Source organism: Sus scrofa, chromosome 14 (assembly GCF_000003025.6).
Source record: "Sus scrofa isolate TJ Tabasco breed Duroc chromosome 14, Sscrofa11.1, whole genome shotgun sequence".
In the NCBI taxonomy this organism is placed as follows: domain Eukaryota; kingdom Metazoa; phylum Chordata; class Mammalia; order Artiodactyla; family Suidae; genus Sus; species Sus scrofa.
In genome coordinates this window covers 56,686,607-56,714,355 of record NC_010456.5, presented here as the reverse complement: position 1 = coordinate 56,714,355, position 27,749 = coordinate 56,686,607, and the positions used below count along the sequence as shown (strand labels likewise).

Genomic DNA, 27,749 nt, shown 5'->3' with positions numbered 1-27,749 from the left:
CTGCTACCTGGGCCAAGGACCTAGTGGACATCCCCTATCCATATTTAAATGATTTTAAGACTGAAGTTACCACACCTTTTGTTACATACCTAAGATCATAATAGGAGTGCCAATGCTCATCAAATATTATGAGCAAAGGCTTATCATTTTCAAAATTAAATTTCAGTAGATGCTTTTTATGATATCAAACTATTGTCTAATAGTCAAGGATGTATTCCATGTATGCTTTGTTCAACATAACCAAAAGCCTTGAAGCAAAGAGGATTACCTGTCCACTTCCCGTCTCCTGAAGATGCCGGATGGATGCATTTATCAAAGGAGAAATAACTCTCCAAATAGGGTTACCTCTTTTCCACCCAGTCTTCAAATGGAGATTTATAAGCTCAGTTAATACCATCAGATATAAATGGCAACGATCCAGATCTGAAACCTAAGAGAAACAATAAAACACCTAATGAGCAGGGTCCATGACTTTCACAAAACCAAGAGAGTTCAGACAAGAAATAATTATTTTATTTCAAAGTAATGAGGAGTTCTTGTTTTGGCACAGCAGAAACGAATCCAACTAGGAACCATGAGGTTGTGGGTACGATCCCTGGGCTTGCTTAGTGGGTTAAAGATCCAGCATTGCCATTAGCTGTGGTCAAAAATGCGGCTCGGATCCCACGTTGCTGTGGCTCTGGTGTAGGCTGGCGGCAACAGCTCCGATTAGACCCCTAGCCTGGGAACCTCCATATGCCTCGGGTGTGGCCCAGAAGGACAGAAAAGACAAAAAAAAAATTAAAAAAATTAAATAATAAAAGTAACAAAAGATGACACTGAAGAGAGGAAAAGTTGTGGGCATAATGGCCAGAGAGATGGAAACGACAGGAGAGGATGATGTCATCAGCGCTAGCATTTCAGGAGGGAAGTGTCAGCAGTGCCAAGAAAACATGGTCCAGGTGTAGACAAAGATCACAGACAGTTTCAGAGTGACCCATTTCCGAACGGAGCGGAGGATTACAAATGAGCTCATGAGGAGGAGGAGCAGGAATTGAGAGGGTTCCTGTAAAATGAGGGGCCCGAGGCTGTTCAATGCTCAGGACAAAAATCCCGGAGGAAGGGAGAGGGTGAAAACACAGGAAAAAGAGAGGCTGATCAATGTGCGAAATCGCTGAGAAGATGGAAGAAAAGGAACTCCAGTCTGCCTTCCTCTGCCATAACCCGGGAGCGGGGAGGACGACTGGGGCCTACGGGACAGACGGCTGACAGTCTGGAGGAAGGCACTCCGCCTGGTGCTGCTGTTTCCCTGTGAAGTGAGGGGAGCCACAGCCCTGCACCATGAGGGGGACGGTTCATCTCTCGCTATCTCGTCATAGCCTTGTGTTGGTACCTGGAAATCAGCCATGGAAACTGGCAAATGCTACAAATCAGGGCTCTGTCCCCCTGAGAGCCTGTTAGACACTGACCATCATGCTGCTAAGGGGAGGGAAAGTGGGGGAACAGATTTTCATTAAACTCTAATAAGCTACCAAATAAATGTACTTAATTGGAAATTCTAATACCTATTATATTAAAGAGTAAATTTTTCAAAATAATTTTAAACTATCATACACTCCATTTACTTTTTAAAATCTTTGCCTCTAAAAGAAAAAATTCCCATCAGTCTTTCCCTTTTTAAAGCTATTTTTAGCTTCAAATTTCAAACAAACAAAAACACTTAAGTTATATAATGTGTACATGAAAGTCCACTATACTTCTTTTGGGTATATGTCTGAAAATTTCCATAACAAAAAGGTAAAGTAATACTAAAAGTGATAAAGTGATACTGGAACAAAACAAGAAAAGTTCCTTCTGTATTAATGCCTTCTTGGAAATGTAGGTGGAGCAAAACTGCTATTAACAACTGTTTTTTGTTTTTTGTTTTTTGTTTTTGCCTTTTCCCACAGCATATGGTGGTTCCCAGGCTAGGGGTCCAATCAGAGCTACAGCTGCTGGCCTACGCCATAGCCACAGCAGTGCCAGATCCAAGCCATGTCTGAGACCTACACCACAGTTCACGGCAACGCCAGATCCTCAACACATTAAGCGAGGCCAGGGATCGAACCCACAATCCCATGGTTCCTAGTCGGGTTCGTTTCTGCTGAGCCATGATGAGAACTCCTGTCCCTAGAGATTTCAACACCCCCCCCCAAAAAAATGAAGGATAATAGGCATTTCTATAAAATTGGTATTTTCAAAATATTCTTGAAGAAAGGGGAAAAAAAAAAACCATTAACTTTTCCAGTGTCCTAGAAAGAACAAACTGTGTGGAGAGCAGAGACAGGGACAACAGCTACCTTCACAGAGGGTCCCCTTTACTTCAGACCAATGGTCCCAACTCTCATTGCATTGAACACAGTAAATACTTCAAATATGTTACACCATTTGAAGGAGAAGCCCTGGGAAGCAGAGGTACTACCTCCACTTTGTGGCTGAAGAAACTGAGGCTCAGAAAAGCTGCAGAACTTTCCCAAGGTCACAGTTATGACAGATCAAACTGGTACCAGTGATGTTTGTTCTGCTAAGGTCACTTAGCGAGAAACTATCACATTCATTTTCTTTTCAACTTAATACAGGGCCTGCTAGTCAGGAATCATTCAAACAGTGAGGAAAATACTGAGAAGTTATTCTAATAAATACTTACACTACTTAGTTCATTCATGGTAAGTCTTCTAAGAATAAATTCAGAAATGCTCTCCGTAGTGGACATAACAAAGTTTTGAAGAAGAGTCGACACCTCATCTGTATGGGGAAAAAAAGACTGTGCAACTAAAATGATAGAAAAAGGTTATTTAGTACAAAGTACACCAGATATTCTAGTAAAAGTTCAACTATGTTAAGCATATGCATAAATCACCAAAAAAATGAATTCTAACAATGTAATGGTCATTAATACTATGGGGAAATCTATAATTAATTTTAAAAATCATTTAGGAGTTTCAGCTGTGGATAAGACGGAACAGAGACACACCCTTTCTCACTGAATCCAGCTATAAACCGAGATGGAGAATTTCCAACAGTCACCTGAAGACTCTGAAAGGCAAAGAGCAGGAGAAGGACTGAGAGAGAGGCTACCCTGAACAGCAGCGAGTTGACTCTGGTCCTGCAGGCCGGCCCCAGATGGAGGAGCAGTCAGGAAAGTGAGTGGCAGGATGGGCCCCAGCTCTCTGGCCAGGGAATGAAAAGAGGATCCCGGAGAACCAGCCTGTGAGTACCTAGGAGATTTCAGAGAGGGAAAATGGCCCCAGCAAGTGGTTTACGGGGTGCTGGGCTCATCCTTGGGCTGCTGGGCCTGGATATAATACCACGCAGCACAGCTAAGACTTTTAGAACTGAACCGACACGCGTGCAGCTCCTAGCAGCCACTGGGTGGAACACATAGGTTGCAGGTCAGACAGGGTGGCGAAGGGCTTGAAAACAAAGTGACAGCAGAACCAGCATGCACAGAAGCTGGGGTACCAGGAACTGAGCCCTAAACCAAGCCAGGCTGACTGTTTGCTACACTGTCCACAGGACCTAAATAAAATCCAGAGTCTCATAACACAATATTCAACATATCTAGGATACCATCCAATAAACTGGGTATAGGAAGCATGAGGAATTCCTAGCTCATGTGGATTAGAAAAATTTACAAATGATGACACAAGGTGATGGTGATGTTGGAGCAATCTGATAAAGACTTTAAAAGAGCTATTAAAAAGTGCTTCAGGAGTTCCTGCTGTAGTGCAGTGGGTTAAGACTCTGACTGCAGCAGCTTGGGTCACTGCAGAGGCTCGGGTTTAATCCCCAGCCTGATACAGTGGGTTAAAGAATCCAGTATTGCTGCAGCTGTACCGTAGGTTGCAATGCAGCTCGGATTCGATCCCTGGCCTGGAAACTTCCATATGCCATGGGTATGGCCATTTAAAAAAAAAAAAAAAAAAAAGCTTCAAAAATCAATCAACACATACTTTGAAATAAATGGAAATACAGAAAGTCAGCAAACAGAAGATATACACAAAAACCAAAAAAAAATTTATAATTGAATGTATAACAACTGAAAAATTTAAAACTCACTGGATGGGATTAATAACAGAAAGGAGATGGAAGAGAAAAGAATCAGTGAATCTGCAAACAGATCAATAAAATATGCAATCTGGGGCTACGGATTGGGGAAAAGTATTTGTAAATCACATATCCAACAAAGGACTTGTATCCAGAACACCTAACAAACCCTCATTAATTACATACATTTCATACAAGTCTGGAAACCAAAGACTCAATTTAAAAGTAGGCAAAAGATTTGAAAAGGTACTTCATAAAATGCTACATCTATCTCTCTCAGATATATTTTTTTAAAATGATGACTGCATTAGAAAAAAAAGTAAAGCATTACTTTTAAATGTTCCTGTTACTTATTATATAGAAAACAACACTATATGGTCTCTGAAGTGTCTTGGGGATGAGTCACTGGCCAATTCAAGAAGCCACCAGCAGATGGCTGGAAAGCAAAGCTTTTCAGGTGCTAAAAAAGAACTAATACCAATGAACATGGTAAGAACAGAATATTCCCCTCTTCTATCATCTCTGCCTTTTCTTTCTCCTCAACTCACATCTGAAACTTACATGGATAGCATAAAGAAGTATTTCCTTTCCACAGATACAGCCAAACCTTTTATTTTAATCAAAAGTTAATTTGAGATTACAAGGGAAAGCTTAGGGTTTGAAGAAGAGAGAACAAAGTGACATGAAGAAAAAGTCGATGCTGTTAATGTTTCCAATATTATCATCACTACTACCCCATGGTGTTTCCTAGCAATCACCACAGTACAGAAGACCCTCTTTCACTCAAAACCCCTGTCCACCGTCACATCTCTAAATTTAACAGTCCATATGACTGTACACGAACTGTGTGCAAAGGCTCAGCAAAGGTTCAGAAGGTGTTTAGGGGTTTGTTTCCTATTCTGTACCTCATATAACTGATAGTGGTAACCTGAATCCCCCAAAATGATGTCTGTATTGGTCAAAAAGCTACTCAGGGAGTTTCCTTTGTGGCTCAGTGGTTAATGAACCGGACTAGGAACAATGAGGATTCGGGTTGGATCCCTGGCCTTGCTCAGTGGGTTAAGGATCTGGCATTGCCATGAGCTGTGGTGTAGGTCACAGATGCGGCTTGGATCCTGCATTGCTGTGGCTGTGGTGTAGGCTGGCGGCTGTAGCTCTGATTGGACCCCTAGCCTGGGAACCTCCATATGCTGCGGGTACAGCCCTAAAAAGCAAAAACAAAAAAAACAAAAAAAAACAAAAACAACAACAAAAAAAACCCCTACTCAATCAAAATCACCAAGAGATATCACTTCATAACCCATTAGGATGGTTATTATTGAAACAAAAAGAAAAGCAAAAGCTAAGTGTGTCAGCGAGCCCATGGAGAAACTAGAGCCCTGTGCACTGCTGACTAAACTGTTAAAACAGTACAGCTGCTATGGAAAACAGATGGTTCCTCAAAAAATTAAACAGAATTACCGTATGATCCAGCAATTCCACTTCTGGGCATATATCCCAAAGACCTGAAAGCAAGGACTTGAATAGATATTTGTATGCCAATGTTCACAGCAGCATTATTTGCACAGCCAAAAAATGGAAACAACCCAAGTGTACTTCAACAGATAAATGGATAAACAAAATATGGCATACACGTACAACGAACTATTACTCAGCCTTACGAGGGAATGACTTTTTTTCTTTTTTTTAGGGCCACACCTGTGGCATATGGAAATTCCCAGGCTAGGGGTTCAATCCTATGCCATGGCCACAGCAACTGGGGATCCGAGCTGTATCTGCGACCTGAACCACAGCTCAGGGAAACATCAGATTCTTAACCCACTGAGCAAGGCCAGGGATGGAACCCTCATCCTCATGGACCCTAGTCAGTTTCATTAACCACTGGGCCATGAAGGGAACTCCTGGGAATGATGTTCTGATACAGGCTACAACAAGGATGAAGCTTTTGAAGACACTGTGTTAAGTGAAATAAGCCTGACATAAAAGGACAAATATTGCATGATTCCATTTCTAAGAGTCAAATTTTCAGAGGTAGAAAGTAGAATGGTGGATGCCAGAGTGTGGGGAGGAAAGGGGTGAGAGGGGTCACTGTCTAGCAGGTACAGATTTTCAGTTTGGGGGGGTGAAAATCTTCTGGAGACAGATGGTAGGGATGGTTATGAATTATGAATATACTTACTGTCATTAACTGTACACTTAAAAATGGCTTAAGTGTAAATTTCATTATGTGTATTTTACCACAATTTTTTTTTTTAAGCTACCTCAAGAACTGTTCACATAGAAGAGATAAAAGCCAGAAAACTAAAGCAACTCAGGAAAAAAGGGACACTCCTAGAAAATGATGGTATGCACTATGGTTACAAATTCAGCACGTAGTAAGACCAAAGTGTGATCAGGCAGTTACTCTCACTCACATAATCCAGGGTGAAAAGGGGGTACAGTTACAATGTAACTAAAGTACATTTCCTCAAGTACACAAATAAACATTGTAGAGTTATTTCTACTGGAACATCGTTTTACAAAAAGTCTTCCTTTATGTATATATGGATATATCAGAAGTCAGCTCACAGTCCCTGAATCAGATCTGACAGTACATACCGCAGCCTGGGGCAAAACACAGCCCTGTGGGCTGCTTCCACTGCAAGTTCACAATCACAGGCGTTAAGAGCATCCAATGCCTCCCAGCAAGCCTACAATATTGCCCTATCCATTTCCCACCCTCTTCCCCAGGCAAAGGCACCCCAACTTCCTGCACCCCCTCCTCCATCCTCACTGCTTCGTCTTGCGCTTAAAAAAAAAGAGAATAAACCAGGAAAGAGCCTCTCTGGCCTCCTCTGCCTCCCTACCCACCTGTACCGCTCCCTGTCAGGGCTCCAGGCTAAGGCCAGCCCCTCCCCCTTAAGCCCTGGATCCTAGGCAACTTCCCCTCCCTCTAGACACCAGCAGGCCATCACTAGCCCCGCATCCCCCACCTTCAAATTCTCCCTCCCGGATCATCTTCACTAGCACATAAACACTGCTATTTTCTCCATCTTAAGGAAATAAAACTTCTCTCATCTCACCATAAACTGCCCCATTTCTCTGCTCACCTATTCACAAGACCCCCTGCAAGAGCTCTTTATACTCAACAGCTCCGTTTCTCTCTATGAGCTGCACCTCACCGTCCCAAATTGTTCCCATCCATGTCATCACTCCATGTGGCTAAAACCAATGGTCAATCCTCAGTCTTTTTTTCTAGTTCGGCAGCAGCATTTGATACAGTTATCACTCCTTTCTTCTGGAGACACGTTCTTCGCTAGTTTCCTGGATATCATATTCTCCTGGTTTTTCTCTCCTCTTGCTACAGTAAATTCCCAAGTATCCATCCTGTGCTGGTTCCTCTCCATCTCCTCAACTTCTCGACGCTGGTGTCCCCCAGTGCTTGGACCTCTTCTCTGTCTATACCCACTCCCTCAGTGTTCTTATCTGGTCTCCTGGCTTTAAATACATGCGTATGCTAATGACTCCCAAATTTACATCTCTGACCCAGACTTCTCCCTGAATTCCAAAGCCAAATCCCATATCAACAATTCCACTATGAGAGCAAAACGGTATCTCACACTTCAACCATCCAAAAACGGAACTTCTTATCTTTACTCCACAACCTTCTCTAAAGCCAGTCTTTCTAATCTCAGGGAAAGGCAACTCCAACATCTTTGGAGTTTATTGACTGATCCTCACAGCCTACATCCAACCCATCAGCAAGTCCTGTTGGCACAACCGAGATCTTAACAAGACTCCCTGCATGCAGGGAAGTACCTGGTGTAAGCCTAGTGACTCGTCCTGGCTCTTGCCCTTGACCCTCTGTGCTGTATTCTCAACACTACAGCTAGGTGAGTTTTTAAACCCTGGGTCAGATCTAATCACTCCTCAGCTCAAAAACCCTCTCATAAAAGCCAGTCCTTAACATGGTCCAAGGAGGCTTTCAGAACAGTCACCACCCCCCTTTACCTCTCAAAGCTCCTGTCCTGTTGCCCTACCTATCTTGTCATCTGCTCCCTGGACAGGCTGCCCGCACTCCCCGCTCCCTCCACTCTTGGAGGTCTTTGCTTGAATGGGACTCTCACAGTGAGGCCTTCCCCCCAACCCAACTGAACCTGAGCGCTGGACCTCCAGGCCCCAGCAGGCCCTGCCCACTTGCGGTTGTTCTTCCCCCTCACACTGCCATATGTTTTATGGAGTTTCTGTTCACCATCCTTCTTCCCACCCCACCCTAGTCCCCACAATAAAGCATAATCCTGACAAGGGCAGGGACTTTTCTCTCCTTTTCCGGGGCTGCGTGCTGCGCTCAGAAGGTACTAGGCGTTTAGGAGACAATCAACAGCCGGGCTGCACGAATGAGTTCTCCTACACAGGTCAAAGGTCGACCACAGTCTCCCTCCACCAAGACCCTCACAACTTCGGAGCTCCCCAGTGTTGCAGTAGGCTAAGGACCTGGTGTTGTCATTGCTGTGGCTCAGGCTCAGGTCACTGCTATAGAGAGGGTTCAATCCCTGGCCCGGGAAATCCCACATGCTGTGGGTAAGGCCAAAAAAAAAAAAAAGGATTGTCATGTCTTCAAAACTTGAACATCAGCTCAGTAATTGCCACAGGTTTTTTTGGTTTTGGTTTTGGGTTTTATTTTTATTTTTATTTTTTTTGTCTTTTTGCCTTTTCTAGGGCCGCTCCTGTGGCATATGGAGGTTCCCAGGCTAGGGGTCGAATCGGAGCTGTAGCCACCGGCCTATACCACAGCCACAGCAATGCCAGATCCGAGATGCATCTGCGACCTACACCACAGCTCACGGCAATGCCGGATCCTTAACCCACTGAGAAAGGCCAGGGATTGAACCCACAACCTCATGGTTCCTAGTCAGATTCGTTTACCACTGAGCCATGACAGGAACCCTGGTTTTGGTTTTTAAATACGGCATATGGAGCAGAGGAAAAAGTATCTAAGCACATACTCTCCACACCTAGTTTCTTCACTTCTTTTCTCCCCACATGTCATTCTAGCTTTAATAGATTAAAAAGAAAATAGAAGGAAAAAATGATAAAACACAGGAAAAGAACCAAGAGAGGTCAAAGAGGGAAACCAGTCATTTGTACTCTCTCAGGAAGATGGGGAATGACAGAATGAGGAAGCTGGCTGACATGTACATGGGGATTTATCACAGTGTCTCTAATTTTTTTGTATATTTAGAGATTTCCATAATAAAACACTGACAATTTTAGAAAATGTTTAAACACAGTAAATCTAGGTTGTCCAAAGCAGCAGCACACTGCCTGACCTCCATCTCACCTGCTCACACATGTACACAGTCATGCCTGGGAGCTGGGGAGGCTGTTTCCAGGACCCCTCCCCCCAGTACTAAAATCCAAGGACACCCAAGTCCTTCATATAAAATGGTGCAGTCCTTGTATATCACCTACACATCTCCCCCATACGCTTAAAATCATCTCTGGAATACTTATAATACCTAATACAATGTATATACTATACAAATAGTTATAAATACAAAGTAAATAATTGCTGGTGCACAGCAAATTCAAGTTTTGCTTTTTTGGGAACTTTCTGGAATTCCAACCCCCGCCCAAAATATTCTCAGCCTATGGCTGGTTGAATTCATAGATACAGAAGGCCCACTGTACCTAGTTATTTCTGACCCTGCCACTGTGTGTTCGTTGACCTTCGTACTAATTGGTTCCTAGATTATTTACTCATTAATAAAATGGAAATAACTATTTTCTTTTGCCCCCATCGAAGAAATCCTTTCAAGATTTAACTGTATTTAAAGTTAATGGTTTACCAGTTATCTGAAAGTCAATGACTATCCAAGTTACACAGGAATTTCTTTGGCTCTTACTTGTAGTGTAGGAAAGATGCAGGAGGAGCAATGGGGACTCTTATTCTGCAGGTACGGACATAAAAGGTGTACACAGCTACTTAGCAGGACAATTTTGCATATCTTAAAAGCTGAATATGCACATACACTAAGAACCAGTCATTTTGGTCCTGGGAATACATACACTGGAAAGACACACACAGGCCTGGAGGAGACGTGCAGACAAGTGTTGAAGGCAGCACCTCACATGGTAATAAAGAATAAACTACATGCAATCCAATGTCCACCAACAGGAGATACCGTAACTGTGGAGCCATCGTACAATGGAAGATAACACAGCAGGGAAATAAAGAGGTGTAAGGAAGGACATGGCTAGATCCAAGAAACATGCTAAGTGGAAAAAGTTATAGAGCACTTCTTACAGGAAAGTAACATTTCTATAAAGCTCAAAAGCAGGAAATGAGATAGTATATTGTTGAGGAATATACCTATTTATGAGGTAAAACCATTTTTTAAGTGCATGGAAGTGATAGAGATAAAAGTCAAAATAAGAAGGCAAAAGGCAGGGGTTGAGGAGGAACAGGTAAGCTCATTCTTCAGTTGTGTGGTACATTCACAGGTATTTAATTATTTTTGCACCACAGTTTACATATAACCATCACATAGTCCTGTGTGTATCAAACATCACAACCATTTTCCAAAAGGCATCCATGACCAGTCTGCACCTGAACACACTGAGTCTGGTACTTTCAACAATCAAGACAAGTCAAATGAACCCAAATTTATGCCCTTAACGAAGTTAAAAGTCTTATAAAACCTACTGTTATGTTGATGACATGCGGTTCTGCTCTCATCATCAAAAATATCAGACCATGGAAACTAGCTTTTGAGTGTTTCACAAGTCTGTGTTACAGTCCAGCCTTCCAATAGCATCCTGAGGTCTCACTTAAAACCAGTGCTTCTCCAGCATAGTCTTTTCTAAATAGAAAATTTCTAAAATTCCAAATGAAACAGGTCAGAAAGATTGGGAATCAGGCTTACCCATCAGTAGTCTCACCTCTGATGTCCGTGGGTTTTCAACTACTGTTTGATATAAACCTTAGTTTAAGGTGTGAAGAAAGAGCTCAATGCTTCTACCTATTACCATTGTACTCCCTGGAAGAAGTATTTTTCTTTTCTTCTTGTTCCTTTTTTGGCCACAATCGCAGCATGTAGAAGTTCCCAGGCCAGGGACTGAACACTGAATTGACACCACAGTGGTAAGCAGAGCCACAGCAGTGACAATGCCCGAGTCCTTACTCCTAGACCAGGGAACTCCTCAAGTATTTTCTACTTGAAGGTGCTTCCTTAAAAACAAGAATTATGGAATCCCCATTGTGGCTCAGCTGACTAAGAATCCAACTAATATCCATGAGGATGAGGGTTCAATCCCTGGCCTCACTCAGTAAGTTAAGGATCTGGCATTGCTGTATGAGGCATAAGGTGCAGCTGCAGCTCAGACTCAACCCCTAGCCTGGGAACGTCTATATGCTGCAGATGTGGCCCCTACAAAGAAAAAAAAAATTGTAACATGACTGCTATTCTGATGCATTAGCTTACTTTCTATAACATCTAGCATAATGGCAATTCGAAGTAGATCTTGCTTAAGACAATACACAAAATTAAAGGGCATGCATAAATTTTTTGAAAAAAGCAAATGAAATTGCTTTCTAAAATCAATGGTGACCCACAAACGTGAACACTAAAATGTCAGCTCCATGAGGGCATCTCGCTCCTTCACCTCTTGTATCCCCAGTACCACCAGGAGACACTCAGTAAATACGTGCTGAATTTAACAGTTCAGGAATTTCCTCTCATTCTGAGTACCAACCACATACCAAGCAAAACACCAACAGAAACTATTGATCCTCACCATCTTGGGTACCGGAACCTTTCAACAAGCAAGTGTGCAGTAACTTCAACAGCAACTGCAGGCATCTGTCAGTTTTCAGCAAAGGCATGTAGGCATTGGTACCAAACTTCACAAGGGCATCCAGAAGAGGATCTAAGAATATCCTTAATACATTCTGTGTTCTCCGCTTTTCACTAGACATTAAAAGACATGCCCAAATCAAGCATTTCAAAAGCATACAGCAATTACTGCCCACCTACAGTTTGTGGAATTGGTTAGCTAAGATTCCACTAGACAGCATTACTCTTGTGGATGACCCCACCACCTGGAACCTACCAGGATGGACCGTTGCATCTGTGCTTTCTCAGCGAGAGGGTGACTCACTGGAGAAGACAGCACGGGCAACATCTGTCCTCAACTCTAGGCATGAGTAGGAAGGAAATCCTACACCCAATTTACTTGCCAATAAAAGTGCTGAGACCCTGCTTCCGTATTTCAAAAAAACAAAAGCCCAACATATGCTAGTCAAGGAAATGAGACATGTTAACAAAAAATAAATAAATATTAAAAAATTAAAGAGCTGTGAAAAACTGTTATAATCAACTATAGTACTAAAACTGTCTAGAACAGAGATTTGATGTTAATCAAATTAACTGCATTATCACGCAAATACACTACCTAATAAAGCTGCTTTTTGCAACAATTATAATCTGGTGACCATCTGCACACATTTCTCAAAATATAAATGAGACTGTATTACTTTTATTACCTTTTCAAATATTACACATTTTACAAAGAAGGGTAAAAATCCAGTAAATGTCTTCACCTAATCTTATGCTAGGACCTTACAATCCATTCTTCTAATATTATTATATAAAACCAGTTTGGGGTTTTTTTTTGTTTGTTTGTTTTTGTTTTTTTTTTTGTCTTTTTGCCTTCTCTAGGGCCACTCCTGCAGCATATGGAGGTTCCCAGGCTAGAGGTCGAATCGGAGCTGTAGCCACCAGCCTACGCCAGAGCCACAGCAATGGAGGATCCGAGCCACGTCTGTGACCTACACCACAGCTCACGGCAACCCTGGATCCTTAACCCACTGAGCAAGGCCAGGGATTGAACCCGCAACCTCATGGTTCCTAGTCGCATTCGTTAACCACTGAGCCATGACAGGAACTCTGAGGGGTTTTTTTTAACTTTCTCTACTTTAAATGTCTAATCCTATTAATTTCTTGTTAGTTTTAAACATTTTTTTTAGTATACTACCAATGTTCTAGCTCCTTCCTTTAATACACTGTTATCAATTCCATACCAATCATTGAAATGTCTGAATGTATACCATAGTCCTGATCAGCTTTTTTTTTTCAAGTTTAGAAACACTTACCTATATTGACTCTTCATTCCTTCCACATCCACGGCCAGCAAGACCATCATAGCAACAAGCTTGGCTTCAAACCAGTCAGGCATACAGCAGTTTTCGCCTCCTTAAATAACAATAGTTAAGGGTTGCAAAGCATTAACAAAATCCTTCCAAGCTGATGTTTCAAAAATAAAACAGCTAAATGATTATGTGTTATCAATATTCGATTAGAGGAATACAGGTGAGCTTAAATAAAGTAGAACACCCTATAGTATAGCTAGCTCACTGTTACACATTAAAATACGAACACAGCACATCTCTGCAGGCCAATTGCATGCCATGCACTGGCATCAGTGCTGCAGATACCATGGTTCCCGTGCTCATGAAAGTTATGGTGCAGTTGTGAAAAGCCTGCATCCAAGAATATACAGAGAAGTGGCACTGGTGGTACAGTGGTGAGCATAGCTGCCTTCCAAGAATATACAGAGGAATGCAAAATGATAGCTGCAATGAGTGCTCTAAATGGTGCAAGCAGAGTCCACTGGGAAGGACAAAGTCATCCTGAAGAAAGGACACCTGGGTTGGGTATATACCTGGGAAAGAAAGAGCCAGGGGAAGGGAAACAAGACCTTTCCAGGCAAAAGGAAGAGCATGACAGCCCTCCAGTAGGAGAGAGCATGCTGGGATACAGGGTGAAAGAGAGTACCAAGATGAGGCTGTAGAAAGAGGTCGGGAGACTACGGACTTTGCAGGCATGTAATGGATTCCTATGTTTACCCCCAAAGGCAAGAGGAGGCCAGTAAAGGTCAAAGTGAATGTGTACAAGAATCTGTAAGATCCTAGTTTGTATTTTAAAAAGAGGAGTTCCCACTATGGTGCAGTGGGTTAAGGATCTGGCATTGCCACAGCTGCTATGTAGGTTGCAGCTGTGGCTCAGATTTGATCCCTGACCTGGGAACTTTATGTGTGCGTGTGTGTGTGTGTGTGTGTGTGTGTGTGTGTGTGTGTGTGTGTGTGTCTTTTTTGTCTTTTCTAGGGCTGCACCTGCGGCATATGGAGGTTTCCAGACTAGGGGTCTAATCGGAGCTGCAGCCGTTGGCCTACGCCACAGCCATAGCAACACCAGATCCGAGCAGTGTCTGCAACCTACACCACAGCTCATGGCAACTCCAGCTCCTTCACCCACTGAGCAAGGCCAGGGATCGAACCTGCAACCTCATGGTTCCTAGTCAGATTCATTAACCACTAAGCCACGATGGGAACTCCCAGGCCTGGGAACTTTCATACATCACCAGTGTGGCTGAAAAAAAAAAAATAAGATTTCCCTGGGTACAATGTGGAAAAGAGACTGCAGGAGAGGCAAGAGTAGATGCAAAGTGACCAGTTAAAAGGCAATTCTGGCATCTCAGGTGAGAAGTGAGAGTCCCCCAAAATGTAACCAGAAAGGGGATGGAATGGATACAGACACAAAGGCTGTGGCATCTCAGACCTGTGTTTGAACCTCAGTCCTACTGTTTATTAGCTATGGGACCCTGGGACCCTGTCCTCACAGAAAGTTTAGGTCATCTTCTATGAAATCAAACTAAATAAACCTTAACTTTCTTCAGAGTTTTTATAAAAATTAAATAATATATGCAAAGTTCCTAGAACAACTTTTGGAAGAAAGAACTTGGTTAACTCATAAAATTATTATTTTCCTATCCTTGAAAGCCAATTAAAGTAAAACTAAATCACGGATAGAATTCTTTTTCATTCTATCATAAGAGTATACTCTTCATCTCAGCTCCCAAGAAAAATTTAGTTAAGGGACCTAGTTTTCCAGCCCAGTGGTTCAGATACTAAAAACATATTTTAAAATATTCTGGAGTTCCCATCATGGCTCAGTGGTTAACAAACTCAACTAGCATCCATGAAGACCTGGGTTCGATCCCTGGCCTTGCTCAGTACTTGCAGGATCCAGTACTGCCGTGAGTTGTGGTGTAGGTGGCAGACATGACTTGGATCCCACATTGCTGTGGCTGTGGCGTAGGCTGGTGGCTACAGCTCTGATTGGACCTCTAGCCTGGGAACCTCCATATGCCGTGAGTGCGGCCCTAAAAAGACCAAAAAAAAGAGGATATTCTAATATATTTTGATACAAATTTGTTAGAATAGTACAGAGGACAGACAATACTAAAAATATAACTTGCATGGAAAATAACTTGGTTTTAAAGATGCAACAAAAGGATAAACTTTATCATATATTATTCTTTAAAATGTTATAAATACCATTTTATTATCAGTAAAAAATATGTATTCTTTAGAAAATGTAAATGTTGGGCTCTCCAAAATAATTTAGTAGGTTAAATGTATAAATGTTTATAAAGGTGGATTGTTGAAACTTGTTCTCTGAAACATTTTTACTCACACGGATGCTTTATATTCCATATTCACATATAAATACTCATCCATTAATGAAGACTAAAATGAAATCAGATGCCAACACACTTTTCAGTTCCCTGTATATCTGAGCAATCAGATACCTTCTGACCTCACTGGAGGTGGGGTGGAGGTGCTATTTGAGAATGAAATGTTTCCAACCACGAGGGCACTTAGGCCTCTCAGCCACTTATATGCCACCGAGCTGGAAGCCTCTGGGTGTAAACAGTACACATATTGGTATGGAGAGCACATGTGCTGGGGCATCAAAGCGGCTAACCAGCAAGTTCTCACTTTCCTCCAGCCAAGCGCCAGTAGCTGAGTTCTAGCAGCACATACCCTTGTTGAAGTCATAACAATTTTTCACCTTGGAGACTGAGAGTGAACGTTCTCAGTCAGAAGTTTAGTGGGTTTTTAATGATTTCTGATTTCAAGGAGAGCCACAGGACTAGCCTGATGACAACAGAGTGCTTTTCCTGTCCAGTGGAGGACTCACTCTCACAGTGATTTTTGCTGTAGGTTGCTTCCTGAGTCCTCCACTACCATACCAAGGAAATCATGCTACGGAGCCGTGGTTTGCAAACCTCAGCATCTGTCAGAGTCCCTCAGAGGGCTTGTCAAAACACAGAAGGTAAGTCCCAACCCAGAGTTTCTGATTCAACAGGTGTGCGACAGAATTTAAGAATTTGCATTTCTAAAAGATTTCCAGGTCATGCTGATGTTGCTGGTCTGGAAACCATTCTCTGAGAACCCCTGGCAGAGAATTCTTTATATATTCTTCCTATTTTCTCACTGAGACTAAAAAAAGTGTAGGCCACAATAGTTTTAAAGAAACAAAGTATTACTGGCTATCTTTTAATCATCTTAATGCATTTTAACCCTGAATTATCAGCCAAATCTTAGGACACAAATTCTAGAACTGAGTATAATTTTAGAAAATGCAAACTAATCCATAGGGTCAGGAAGCACATCAGGGTTGTCTGGGAACGGGAGAGGGACAGTAGAAATGGGAAGTAAGGATTACAAAGAGGCGTGAAAACACCTTGGGAGTGATGGATATGTTCACTATCTTGTGATGCTGATGGTTTCCTGAGCATACAGAGGTTAACGCCACGATACCGTACAGTCTAAATATGTGCAATTGAATGTATGGCAATCATACCTCAATAAAGCTGTTTTCCACATTTGTTGTGCAGCGACATTACACATACTACACCTTGGGATTATTCTGTCTCTTCAAGTACCTTGGTTATTACATTTTTTAAGTAGGCAAATTATTCAACTACAAAATCTTTACATAAAATATCCTCTCTGATGGACTAAGTATGAATTTGTTCAAACATATTTCACTCTTCGGTTGATCTTAACCTTTCCAAGTTCTGACAAGCTGTTACTACTATTTCCAAAGTATGTCTCACTTTCTCTAATTTAGAAAGTCTGCTATGAAAGCTTTCCAACAGTTTTGCTTTTTTATGATACTGGTTTTATGTGGTTTTCATTGTTGCTTTTTGTTATATACCATATATATGATATGGTATATAATATATATATCTAAATATATTATATATATCATATGATATCATATATATATCTACCTAACACACATCCATCCTGCTCTCTTAACCATTCCAACCTGGGCTCCATGCTATAGACAGGCAGACAAAGATGGACGCCAGCCTACTTTCAATTCCCTGGACACAAGTTCATCCAAGCTTTGTGAGATACTCCTCCCTACTTTCCTTCTTAATTTCTACTTACACATCAGGTACTACCTCATCTGGTGACCTCTCCTGACCCCCACCAGTCTACCTGCTCTGGATCAGTACCACTTACCTAATTTCCCCATCTCAGTGCTTGCATCTTTCAAGGCATTGCACTAAGGTCATCTGCTTACTTATCCACTCCCTTGCTGCATTATGCTCTCTCTGAGGGGAGGGGATACATCTTTCATCTCTGTAACTCCAAAGTCTGGCACTCAGAAAATACTTGATATACGTTTGCTGAATAAGAGGGTAAAATCTTATCTGTAATGACCATGTCAGACCAAAAGAAAAAAGCTATTTGAGGTATAGAACCTAATTAAAAACTTTGAGGAGTTCCCGTCGTGGCGCAGTGGTTAACGAATCCGACTAAGAACCATGAGGTTGCGGGTTCGGTCCCTGCCCTTGCTCAGAGGGTTAACGATCCGGCGTTGCCGTGAGCTGTGGTGTAGGTTGCAGACGCGGCTCGGATCCCGCGTTGCTGGGGCTCTGGCGTAGGCCTGGCTCTGGCGTAGGCCGATTCAGCCCCTAGCCTGGGAACCTCCATATGCCGCGGGAGCGGCCCAAGAAATAGCAACAACAACAACAACAAAAAGACAAAAAGACCAAAAAAAAAAAAAAAAAAAAAAAAAACTTTTGAGCTGATGAGTCTTTACAGAAAAACAAATTTGATCTTTGTTTTTTAATGTACCCACAGCACATGGAAGTTTCCGGGTCAGGGATCGAACCTGAACCAAAGCAGTGACCTGAGCCTCAGGATCCTTAACCTGTTAGGTCACCAGGGAACTCCCAAATTAAATATTACATATAGTTTATGCTCAAAAACTAAAGCTAAAAATGTTTGCTAATAATGATTTTATTAAATTGTTCTGAAAACTGCCCAATAATTGATAACTAAAATTTTATAAAGGTACTTAGCCAAGGGTATTAAGAGTCAAACAAAAATATTACACACAAACGCCTCCTTTGACTTGAGATCAGTTTTTTAAAAACTTATATGACCATATTATACTAAATAGTATCCTTCAAGTCCTATAAATGTTAGGTGAGAAACTTTTAAAATCTTATTTTATCCAATTTTGAATTATTTAATCAGATCTGATGCTGCTATATACTTTCTTTTCTTTTTTTTTTTTTTTTTTTTTGGTCTTTTGTCCTCTCAGGGCCGCACCTGCGGTATGCAGAGGTTCCCAGACTAGGGGATGAACTGGAGCTGTTGCTGCCAGCCACAGCCACAGCCACAGCAATGCCAGATCCAAGCCTCGGCTGTGACCCACATCACAGCTCACGGCAACGCCAAATCCCCAACCCACTGAGTGAGGTCAGGGATCAAACTTGCAACTCCTTGGTTTCCAGTTGGATTCATTTCCGCTGCACCAAAACGGGAACGCCTATACTTTGAATTATAAGACAAGTTCTGTAGATATTTTAGGGAGTTTAATCTGTGCTAACTCTAATAAGGACTGAAATGTATTTATTTTTATGGGCCTAACAAAAGAATCTTCCCAGCAATAGTACAGAAAATTTACTAGACAACAGAGAGAATAAAACACAAAAGAAAAATGCTCTAAGAAGGACAAACAGATAAACTCATGTATTGTGGAAGGACAATTAACCAATCATTTAAGACCTATTTCATGATCAGATTAAAGAAACCAAGAAATGAAAATGATGGTCTGAGACAAAGCTAGGAAATTTAAGACATGTTAAATGCAAAGAGGCAATTTACCCAAATAATCACTAATAGCTTTAATAATGAGGAAGCATTAGAGATGTAAAAAGAATGCTAATTAATGAATCTGCTGATAGTTCTTCCTTCACACAGACTTACACATTTCCCCAGAGAGGATGCCAAATTGATCTTTGCTAAGTATCTGGTAACAAGAAAAAACTAATAAAACCATCCTTTCAACCAGAATTTTTCTCTAAAATTACTTTTCATAATCAGTTCACACTAAATGTAACAAACATTTACGAACATTTTGCTTGCTTTGAAAACAAACAAAAGATGAACAGATTTATCTACAAATATTTCCACTATGGACACTCCAAAACACATCTCCAAGATTTAGCCGACAAAGATTCAGTATTGCAGAATTAGATTATGAATTTATTTATGTTCAATTCCTACTCAGGCAGCTTAGCTCATTTCTTAAAACAGTTAAAACAGCTTAAAAATCTCAAATCCTAGAACAGATAAAGAACAAGTAAGGAAGCAGTTTTACATGCTGGTTAGTCACATTATTTGGCTGAAATACAGGTTTGACATGAGTAAAACAGCACACCTTTGGTTAAGCCTGTATCTCAATCTGAAAAACTAGTATAAAGTTCTTCAGAGAGGTTTTGGTTACATCAATCCAGAAAAAATGATTTCAGACTTACTTTCCCAGGCAGGCGACTTAATATATTCATGGATGAGGTTCTTTACATAAGCATTTAAAAAGGATGTCTCAGCAAGCCCAACGGAGCTACTAGGCGAGTTTCGCCTAAAACAGCTCTCATGAACACACAGCCAATCACAGAGCTAGAAAAGAAAACAGTTAGCACTTATTGTAAAAGCCTAACTCAACAGAGGGTTTCTAATTTCCCTGAGCCAATTTCCTTTCTTCTACAATAAACTGAATTTAAGTGACTGAACACAACAAAGTAACAGAACGCCCATTGTCATGATTGAGTTCCACAGTGCAGACAACAAAAAATGTTTATATGCATGGATGTGCGTATATATACGTACATGTGCATATATGTTTTTTTAATCTCCTCAAGAATTTAGAAACTTCATTAACAGGCGAGAATTTTTAAAGTACCTGATATAAAATGCATGTTTTGATAAGATGTTCTAAAGAACATGTCTTTGAAACATATCACATATGGAAAGCAAATTACCACCTTAAGTTAAAATTCATTCTGGTTTCATATACTAAAACAAAGATTTATTTTTGAGAGAATGTAGAATTTGAAATGTAAGTTATAATTAAAGTCCCTACCCTCCTCGCGAGTTTATTTTCTATCATACATGCATTTTAAAATACAGTTGATCTTTGAACAACTCACGTCCACACTGTGTGGATTTTTTTTCAACAGTAAATACTACAGTACTTCAGGACCCACAGTTGTGTGAATCCTCAGATGTGGAGGAGCCCTGGATACCTTACGAGGGCAGTTTCTTCATAAACTAAACATACTCTCACCACATAGTCTGGCAACCGTGTTCCTTGGCATTTACTCAGTTGAGCTGAAAAGTTATATCCACGCAAAAATCCAAATGTAAATGTTTACAGCAACTTTATTCATAATTGCCAGGACGTAAAAGCAACCCAGATATCCTTTGGTTGGTAAGGGATAAGTAATATTATTCAGTGATACAAAAAAGGGAGTTATCAAGCCATGAAGCAGCATATTACATAGTGAACAGAAGCTGGTCTGAAAAGGCTTCATAATGTAGGATTCCAACCAAACGACATTCTGGAAAAGGCAGTAAAGTACCAACACTAGGGGAGCGAGTGAACACAGGATTTTTCCAGCATGGAAACTGTTGTGTATGATACTGTAGTGGCGAATGTCTGTCAAAGCCCAGAACGTACAACACAAAGAGTGAACCCTAATGCAAACCATCCACATTAGTTAATCATAAATAAGGCATCAATATTGGCTCATCATTGGTAACAAAAGCGCATGCTTAATGCCAGAGCTAATGATAACAGCAACTGTGGGGGATGGGAGGGTGCAGAGGGGCTATATGAGAACTCTGTACTTTCTGTTTGTGTTTTCTGTAAATCTAAAACTGCTCTAAAAAAAGACAAGTGGCTGTCTCATCAAACCAAGGGAAAAAGACAAGAGAAGCAGGAGGTATTTACATGTAGCATGGTCTAAGCAGGGAAAACATGTTTATGTGCATTTTTTCATTTAAACTTCCCAGCTCCTATCAGATAGCAAAATAAATTCCAGATGGATTAACCGCCATTTACAAACATATTATACATATCAATCCAATGAACAGACTTTATTTGGATACCTGAGCAAAACTGAACATGTGAACAAACAAAATGCAAAAAACAAACAGAAAATCACATTTATTGAACATCTGGAGAAATGCAAACACCAAATATTTGAAATCAAGAAATTAACTACATTTTCAGGGGTACTAAGGGCCTATTTCTTAGCAGTATCTTATCCTTCAGCAGTATATATTTCTAGATGAAATGGTAAGACGTGAAATAAAAGTCCAACAAGGGAGTTCCCGTCGTGGCGCAGTGGTTAATGAATCCGACTAGGAACCATGAGGTTGCGGGTTCGATCCCTGCCCTTGCTCAGTGGGTTAACGATCCGGCATTGCCGTGAGCTGTGGTGTAGGTTGCAGACGCGGCTCGGACCCGCGTTGCTGTGGCTCTGGTGTAGGCCGGTGGCTACAGCTCCGATTCAACCCCTAGCCTGGGAACCTCCATATGCCGCGGGAGCGGCCCAAGAAAGAGCAAAAAGACCAAAAAAAAAAAAAGTCCAACAAAATACAAAATTTCCCATTGTGGTTCAAAGGGTTAAGAACCCAACGTAGTATCTGTGAGGATGCGGGTTTGATTCCTGGCCTCCTTCAGTGGATTAAGGATCTGGTGTTGCTACAAGTGGCCGTTTAGGTTACGATGTGGCTCGGCTCTCGTGCTGCCATGGCTGTGGAGCAGGCCTGCAGCTATACCAGTATAGTGGTCCAATTCGACCCCTAGCCTTGGAAGTTCCATATGCCCCAGGTCTGGCAGTTAAAAAAAAGTAATAATACAATAAATAAAGAAATAAATTCTAAAATATTTAATCAACTGAATTTTTAAATATCACATGTTGAGTTATTTAGCAACATGCTATAAAATATGCAAATGTATGAGACAATGAAAAATAAAATTCAAAACAGTAAAATCTTAATTTGCTTAGAAATATATCATTTAAAACAAACATATAGTGAGAAAGCAAGAGTGAGAATACACATATTAAAAAAATTAAGACTTAAACCAAAAAATATGGATTTGATGGCTGGCATTACAGGTGATTTTTATTTGCTTTCCATGGTTCTGTATTTTCCAGACTTCACATAATCCAATGTATTTATTTTAACATATTCTAGGCTGATTTCTCTTGTTTCTCTCTGCATACATAGCTGGAATCGCTTCCAAAAGGAAATAATCACATCTCTAGCCTCAGTGATCTCTTAGGCACGGGAGAAATAAAAAATTAAAAAAAAAAAAAAAGGTTCCTGTGCTCAAAAAATATAACTTATAGAGGACACTGACTAGGACTATGGATAAGGCTAATAAAGTCATTAGCAGGAATTGAGTGCTACAGATGGAAACAAAACAAAAAAGAGGACGTGGAGATGGAGGAACCCACAAGGAGGAGCAGCACCATCAATGCCACGGCCGGACCTCGGGCCCCTGCACGTGGGTTCCCGCTGAGCCACTGCAGGAGAAAAGGCAGACACTTGGGATTTTAGGATGAAATAGATGCAAAAAGTCAGGAAGATTATGGATTACCCAAACGTCAGGCTTGGGCACCTGACTAGATGAAAGTGCCACGAACGGACAGAAAAAGACAAGGAGGAGGTTTGTGTTTACTCACTGCTTTTGAGTCTAACAACGTCCTGACTCCTAACACACCTCATCCAGAATCTAGATCTGCCCGCTAACACTGTCTTCTTTTCTAAATGGTCTATCTCCGTTCCAAACGCTTCCTGCCTCCCACCTCTCCACAGGAATCTTAGCAGCATGATTACTTAGATCCACTCAAAACAAACAACTTTTGAAACTTTTGAAAAAAAATCTCTGTTGATAGATAACAAAGCAATCATAGTCTACATAAAAGGCTAGTAATGAATTCAGTTAGAAACAATTTTTCATAAGGTTTTCAAAGACCTCGTTAAATATTTTCAACCTCACCTCTGTCCACAACGAGGTTCCGCGTCCTAAGGACTCCTCTTGTCTCACAGACATGAGAAAAGTCGCCATGTCAGAAAGGGACACTTTCTCCTAGGGGCAGGGCAGTTTTTTAGAAAAAAAGCACTCATTTAAAAATTGTAACGGAACTAAAATCTCTGTAAAAGCAATCTAGCATACTATTTTACGTAGAATTCTATTAGTTAAATCAAAAGCGATTTCTGAAAAAGTGTCGAACTTTTAAAATGAAGATACTGATTACAAACAACCATTACATAAAACGAAAGATTACTTTATAAACCTATTTTCCTTAAAATCAAGGTTACTTTCTGAGATGGGAGGTGGTCACAATCTAAAAGCCAAACCAAAAATATTCTATTAAAAATTTATGTATTACTTAAATCAGAAGTGAATCTTACTTTTCAAAGGCAAAAGAAGGACCCCTGCCTTAAGAACACCACCCAGACCTTTTCCCCTGAAGGTCGCATGTCTTCCATTAAGGTATTTTGCTCTAAGCCAGGTGTCAGCACAGCTACTCAGGAGCCTGTTTTGTAAACAGTTTTACAGGAACACAGCCACGCCTGTTCATTTATCGATGGTCTATGGCTGCTTCTGAGTAGTTGTGGCGGCAAAGACTCCACATGACTCAAAACATCTAAAATATGCACTTGCCCAGCCCTTCACAAAAAAAGCTTGCTGACCCTTGTTCTCAGCAACAGTGTTACTGGAGCTCTGTGAAAAACAGAGAATAAAGATACATTCCCTGAATGTCAATTCACTGGAGGATGTGCAGGAAAAATACAGAGGAAACCAGGTGAGAGGCTCCAAGAGTCTCTCCCTGCTACAGTCACACAGCTACCTGCCCCTCCCAACCCCCTTCCCCCCCCCCCCACCGCCCCGACCCCAACATGCATGATGTCTACCAGGGGGACTCCGGGGAGACCCAGCACCGGGGGTTTTTACTGGAAGCCAGTCACACAGACCCTCTGCACAGCACTTACACAAAGATCCCAGGCCCCAGAAGGAAAGCAGGTGTCCCTACAAGTACTGCAGGCCCAGTGAGCTCTTGGGTAGTGGGATGGCAGGAATCCTCCCAAAATCCATGTTCCCAGCTGCCAGCTAAGGGCCAACCTCATAAGCAGGGCTTTCTGACACCAGCATCACAGGCCTGCTGTGTTAACTCTTCGATGGACACCCACTTGCTAAGAAGATTCCTACCCTGGAATTAACACGAGTGAAAGAGACACACTCACCACATCTACCAGGTTGATAGCCGCCCGAAGGAGATAGCACTGGGCCGCCCCTCTCAGCAGGATCTGGTGTGTGATCATGGTGCACTGCAGGACGTCCCTGACATCAGAAACACACATGTCCTTCCACAGTCCCAAGCACTGTTCTGATAACTGTGATTACTGACAACTTGATGACAGCATCTACACTTTCTAATGCAGAAAAGTCACTGCCAGTAGAATTGCAAAGCTCTTAAATCTCTGGTAACACTCAATTTTGTGAGCCACATGGGAAGTCCATCTGGTAGAGCTCAATTTTATCCTTATTTTGTTGTCTTTTTAAGGCCACATGTGTGGCATCTGGGGGTTCCCAGGGCTGAATCGGAGCTGTGGCTGCTAGCCTGTACCGCAGCCACAGCTATGCCAGATCTGAGCCATATCTGCGACCTACACCAAGCTCATGGCAATGCCAGATCTTAACCCACTGAGTGAGGCCAGGGATCTGTGTCCTCATGGATGCTAGTCAGATTCGTTTCCACTGAGTCATGACAGGAACTCCTTATTTTTAGTTATTTATTTTTTTGACCACACCTGAGGCATGTGGAAGTTCCCAGGCCAGGGGCAAACCCACAGTACAGCAGCAGGTGACAAAGCTTGATCCTTAATCCGCTAAACAACAAAGGGACTCCCTAGAGCTCAATTTTAATATGAAATAGATCTTCTTTTAAAAATAACAAAACTGGAGTTCCCTTTGTGGCGCAGTGGTTAACAAATCCGACTAGGAACCATGACGTTGCAGGTTCGATCCCTGGCCTCGCTCAGTGGGTTGACAATCCGGCGTTGCCATGAGCTGTGGTGTAGGTAGCAGACACAGCTCGGATCCAGCATTGCTGTGGCTCTGGTGTAGGCCGGTGGTTACAGCTCCGATTAGACCCCTAGCCTGGGAACTCCATATGCCTAAGGAGCGGCCCTAGAAAAGGCAAAAAGACAAAAATAAATAAATAAATAAATAAAAATAACAAAACTATAAATAAAGATGTTTTCAAAGTAAGAAATTTACATTTTTTGAAATACTTTTATTTATTTATTTATTTAGTCTTTTTGCCTTTTCTTGGGCCACTCCCGCGGCATATGGAGGTTCCCAGGCTAGGGGTCTAATCAGAGCTGTAGCTGCCAGCCTATGCCAGAGCCACAGCAACACAGGATCCAAGGCGCATCTGCAACCTACACCTCAGCTCACGGCAACGCCGGATCGTCAACCCACTGAGCAAGGCCAGGGATCGAACCTGCAACCTCATGGTTCTTAGTTAGATTCGTTAACCACTGCGCCACGACAGGAACTCCAATTCTTTTAAATTAATATTTATATTTCATGTTTGATCTCTTGTTTCCTACATATCAATGTAATAACAACAACTTACTGGCCTTATTTTAAAGTGGGCAAAAATCCACTAGTATGTATTATGGCATATATTTTAATTCATAAGACAAAATAAATTCAATCATATGAATAATAGATTTGTTTCTTTTTTTTTTAATTTTTATTTTTTTGGCTGTAGCCATGGCATGTGGAAATTCCCAGGCCAGGGATCAAACCCAAGCCATAGCTGTGACAACACCCCATCCTTAACCACTAGGCCACCAGGGTTATGAATAATAACCAGGGAACTATGAATAATAGATTTTTAAAATTTACCCTTTTTTATATAAAATGAAGAGTGAAAAAAATCCCAATGCCAATGCTGACTAAACCACTCACTATGGATTAGAACAGAAGGGAAGACAAATTTACTAATGGAAAGTTACTACAAATAACCATACATGAACATACACAGAGTAAATTACCTGAGGGCAAGAAGGCCTTCTACACCCAGAGCTTTACATCTCGGAACACTGGCCAGAGCCTTAGAGAGAAACAAAATGGGAATAGCACACCAATGTCTACTTGTCATCTTCTGAATAAATTTTAACAGGAAACTACCTGAAAGAAAAGAGGCTTAAGATATCATGCTTGTCAATAAGCACATGAAAAGATGCTCGACATCATCAGACATGAAATAGGGAAATGCAAATCAAAGACCATAATGACCTATACCTCCACACCCACTAGGATGGCTATAATCAGAAGGACAGACAGACAATAACAAGTGTTGACAAGGATGTGGAGACACCGAACCCATATGCTCCTGATCCTGATGAGGATGCAAAGTGGTGCGGCCAGTGTGGAAAATAGTCTGGTAGCTTCTCTGAAAGTCAAACACAGAGTTTTACTCCTAGGAATAAAAATGAGAAGTGACAGCTGGGAGTTCCTGCTGTGGAACAATAGGTTAAGGATCCAGTGCTGCTGCAGCTGAGGCACAGGTCATAGCTGCAGCTCCCGTTCAATCCCTGGCCCAGGATCATCCAAACAAAAAAAGAGAAAAAGCGAGAGAGAGAGAGAGAGAGAAGTGAAAAATTATGTTCCCATAAAAGTTTCTATATGAGAAGTTATTCATAATAGTTAAAAGTGGAAACAACCTGGAGTTTCCCCTCATGGCTCAGTTGTTAACGAGCCGGACTATTATCCATGAAGATGTGGGTTCAATCCCTGGCCTTGCTCAGTGGGTTAAGGATTGGGCATTGCCGTGAGCTGTGGTATGGGTCACAGATGCTGCTTGGATCCGCACTGCTGTGGCTGTGATGTAGGCTGGCAGCTGTAGCTCTGATTCGACTGCTAGCCTGGGAACCTCCATATGCCTTGAGTGAGGCCCTAAAAAAGACAAAAGATAAAAGTGGAAACAACCCAAACATCTTCCAACTGATGAGTGGATAAACGGAATGTGAATCTGTATAGTATCTATACAGTGGAATATACACCCAGCCATAGAAAGGAACCAAATAGTGATACATGTTAAAACAAAGGTGAATCTTAAAAAACATTATGCTAAGTGAAAGAAGCCAGACATAAAAGGCCACATATTCCATGATTCCTTTTCTTTAAAATGTTTAGAATAAGCAAATCTATAAAGACAGAAAGTAAATTAGTGGCTGACAGGAGCTAAGGGAAAGGGAAAATGAGACATGAGTACTTATGGGCATGGAGTTTCTTCTGGGGATGATGAAAATATTCTGCAATTAGTAGTGATGGTTATACAACTTTGTGAATATAGTAAAAACCATTGAACTGAACAATTCAAAGGGGTGAATCTCACGATGTGGGAATTATATCTCAATGAAGCTGGTGGAAAAAAAAAATCAATGTTATTTCAATTTC

General features: G+C 41.4%; 1 protein-coding gene across 3 annotated transcripts in view; it reads right to left on the bottom strand.

Annotated features, from left to right (window-relative positions):
* Positions 1–27,749, bottom strand: part of TARBP1 (TAR (HIV-1) RNA binding protein 1) — a 76,979-nt gene that overhangs the window by 32,187 nt on the left and 17,043 nt on the right. For 2 of the 3 annotated variants that reach the window (XR_002338941.1, XM_005670967.3), the window contains exons 7-14: positions 26,342–26,477; positions 24,521–24,617; positions 23,271–23,360; positions 19,735–19,876; positions 13,199–13,298; positions 11,842–12,014; positions 2,666–2,790; positions 269–430 (exon numbers count right to left, since the gene is read on the bottom strand). Coding sequence is in view for 2 of the 3 variants with exons in the window: in XM_005670967.3 (XP_005671024.1) it covers positions 269–430; positions 2,666–2,790; positions 11,842–12,014; positions 13,199–13,298; positions 19,735–19,876; positions 23,271–23,360; positions 24,521–24,617; positions 26,342–26,477 (1,025 nt within the window). In the remaining variant the exon portion in view is untranslated. The remainder of the gene's footprint in view (positions 1–268; positions 431–2,665; positions 2,791–11,841; positions 12,015–13,198; positions 13,299–19,734; positions 19,877–23,270; positions 23,361–24,520; positions 24,618–26,341; positions 26,478–27,749) is intronic. The other variant, XM_013983218.2, reaches the window with a different exon arrangement.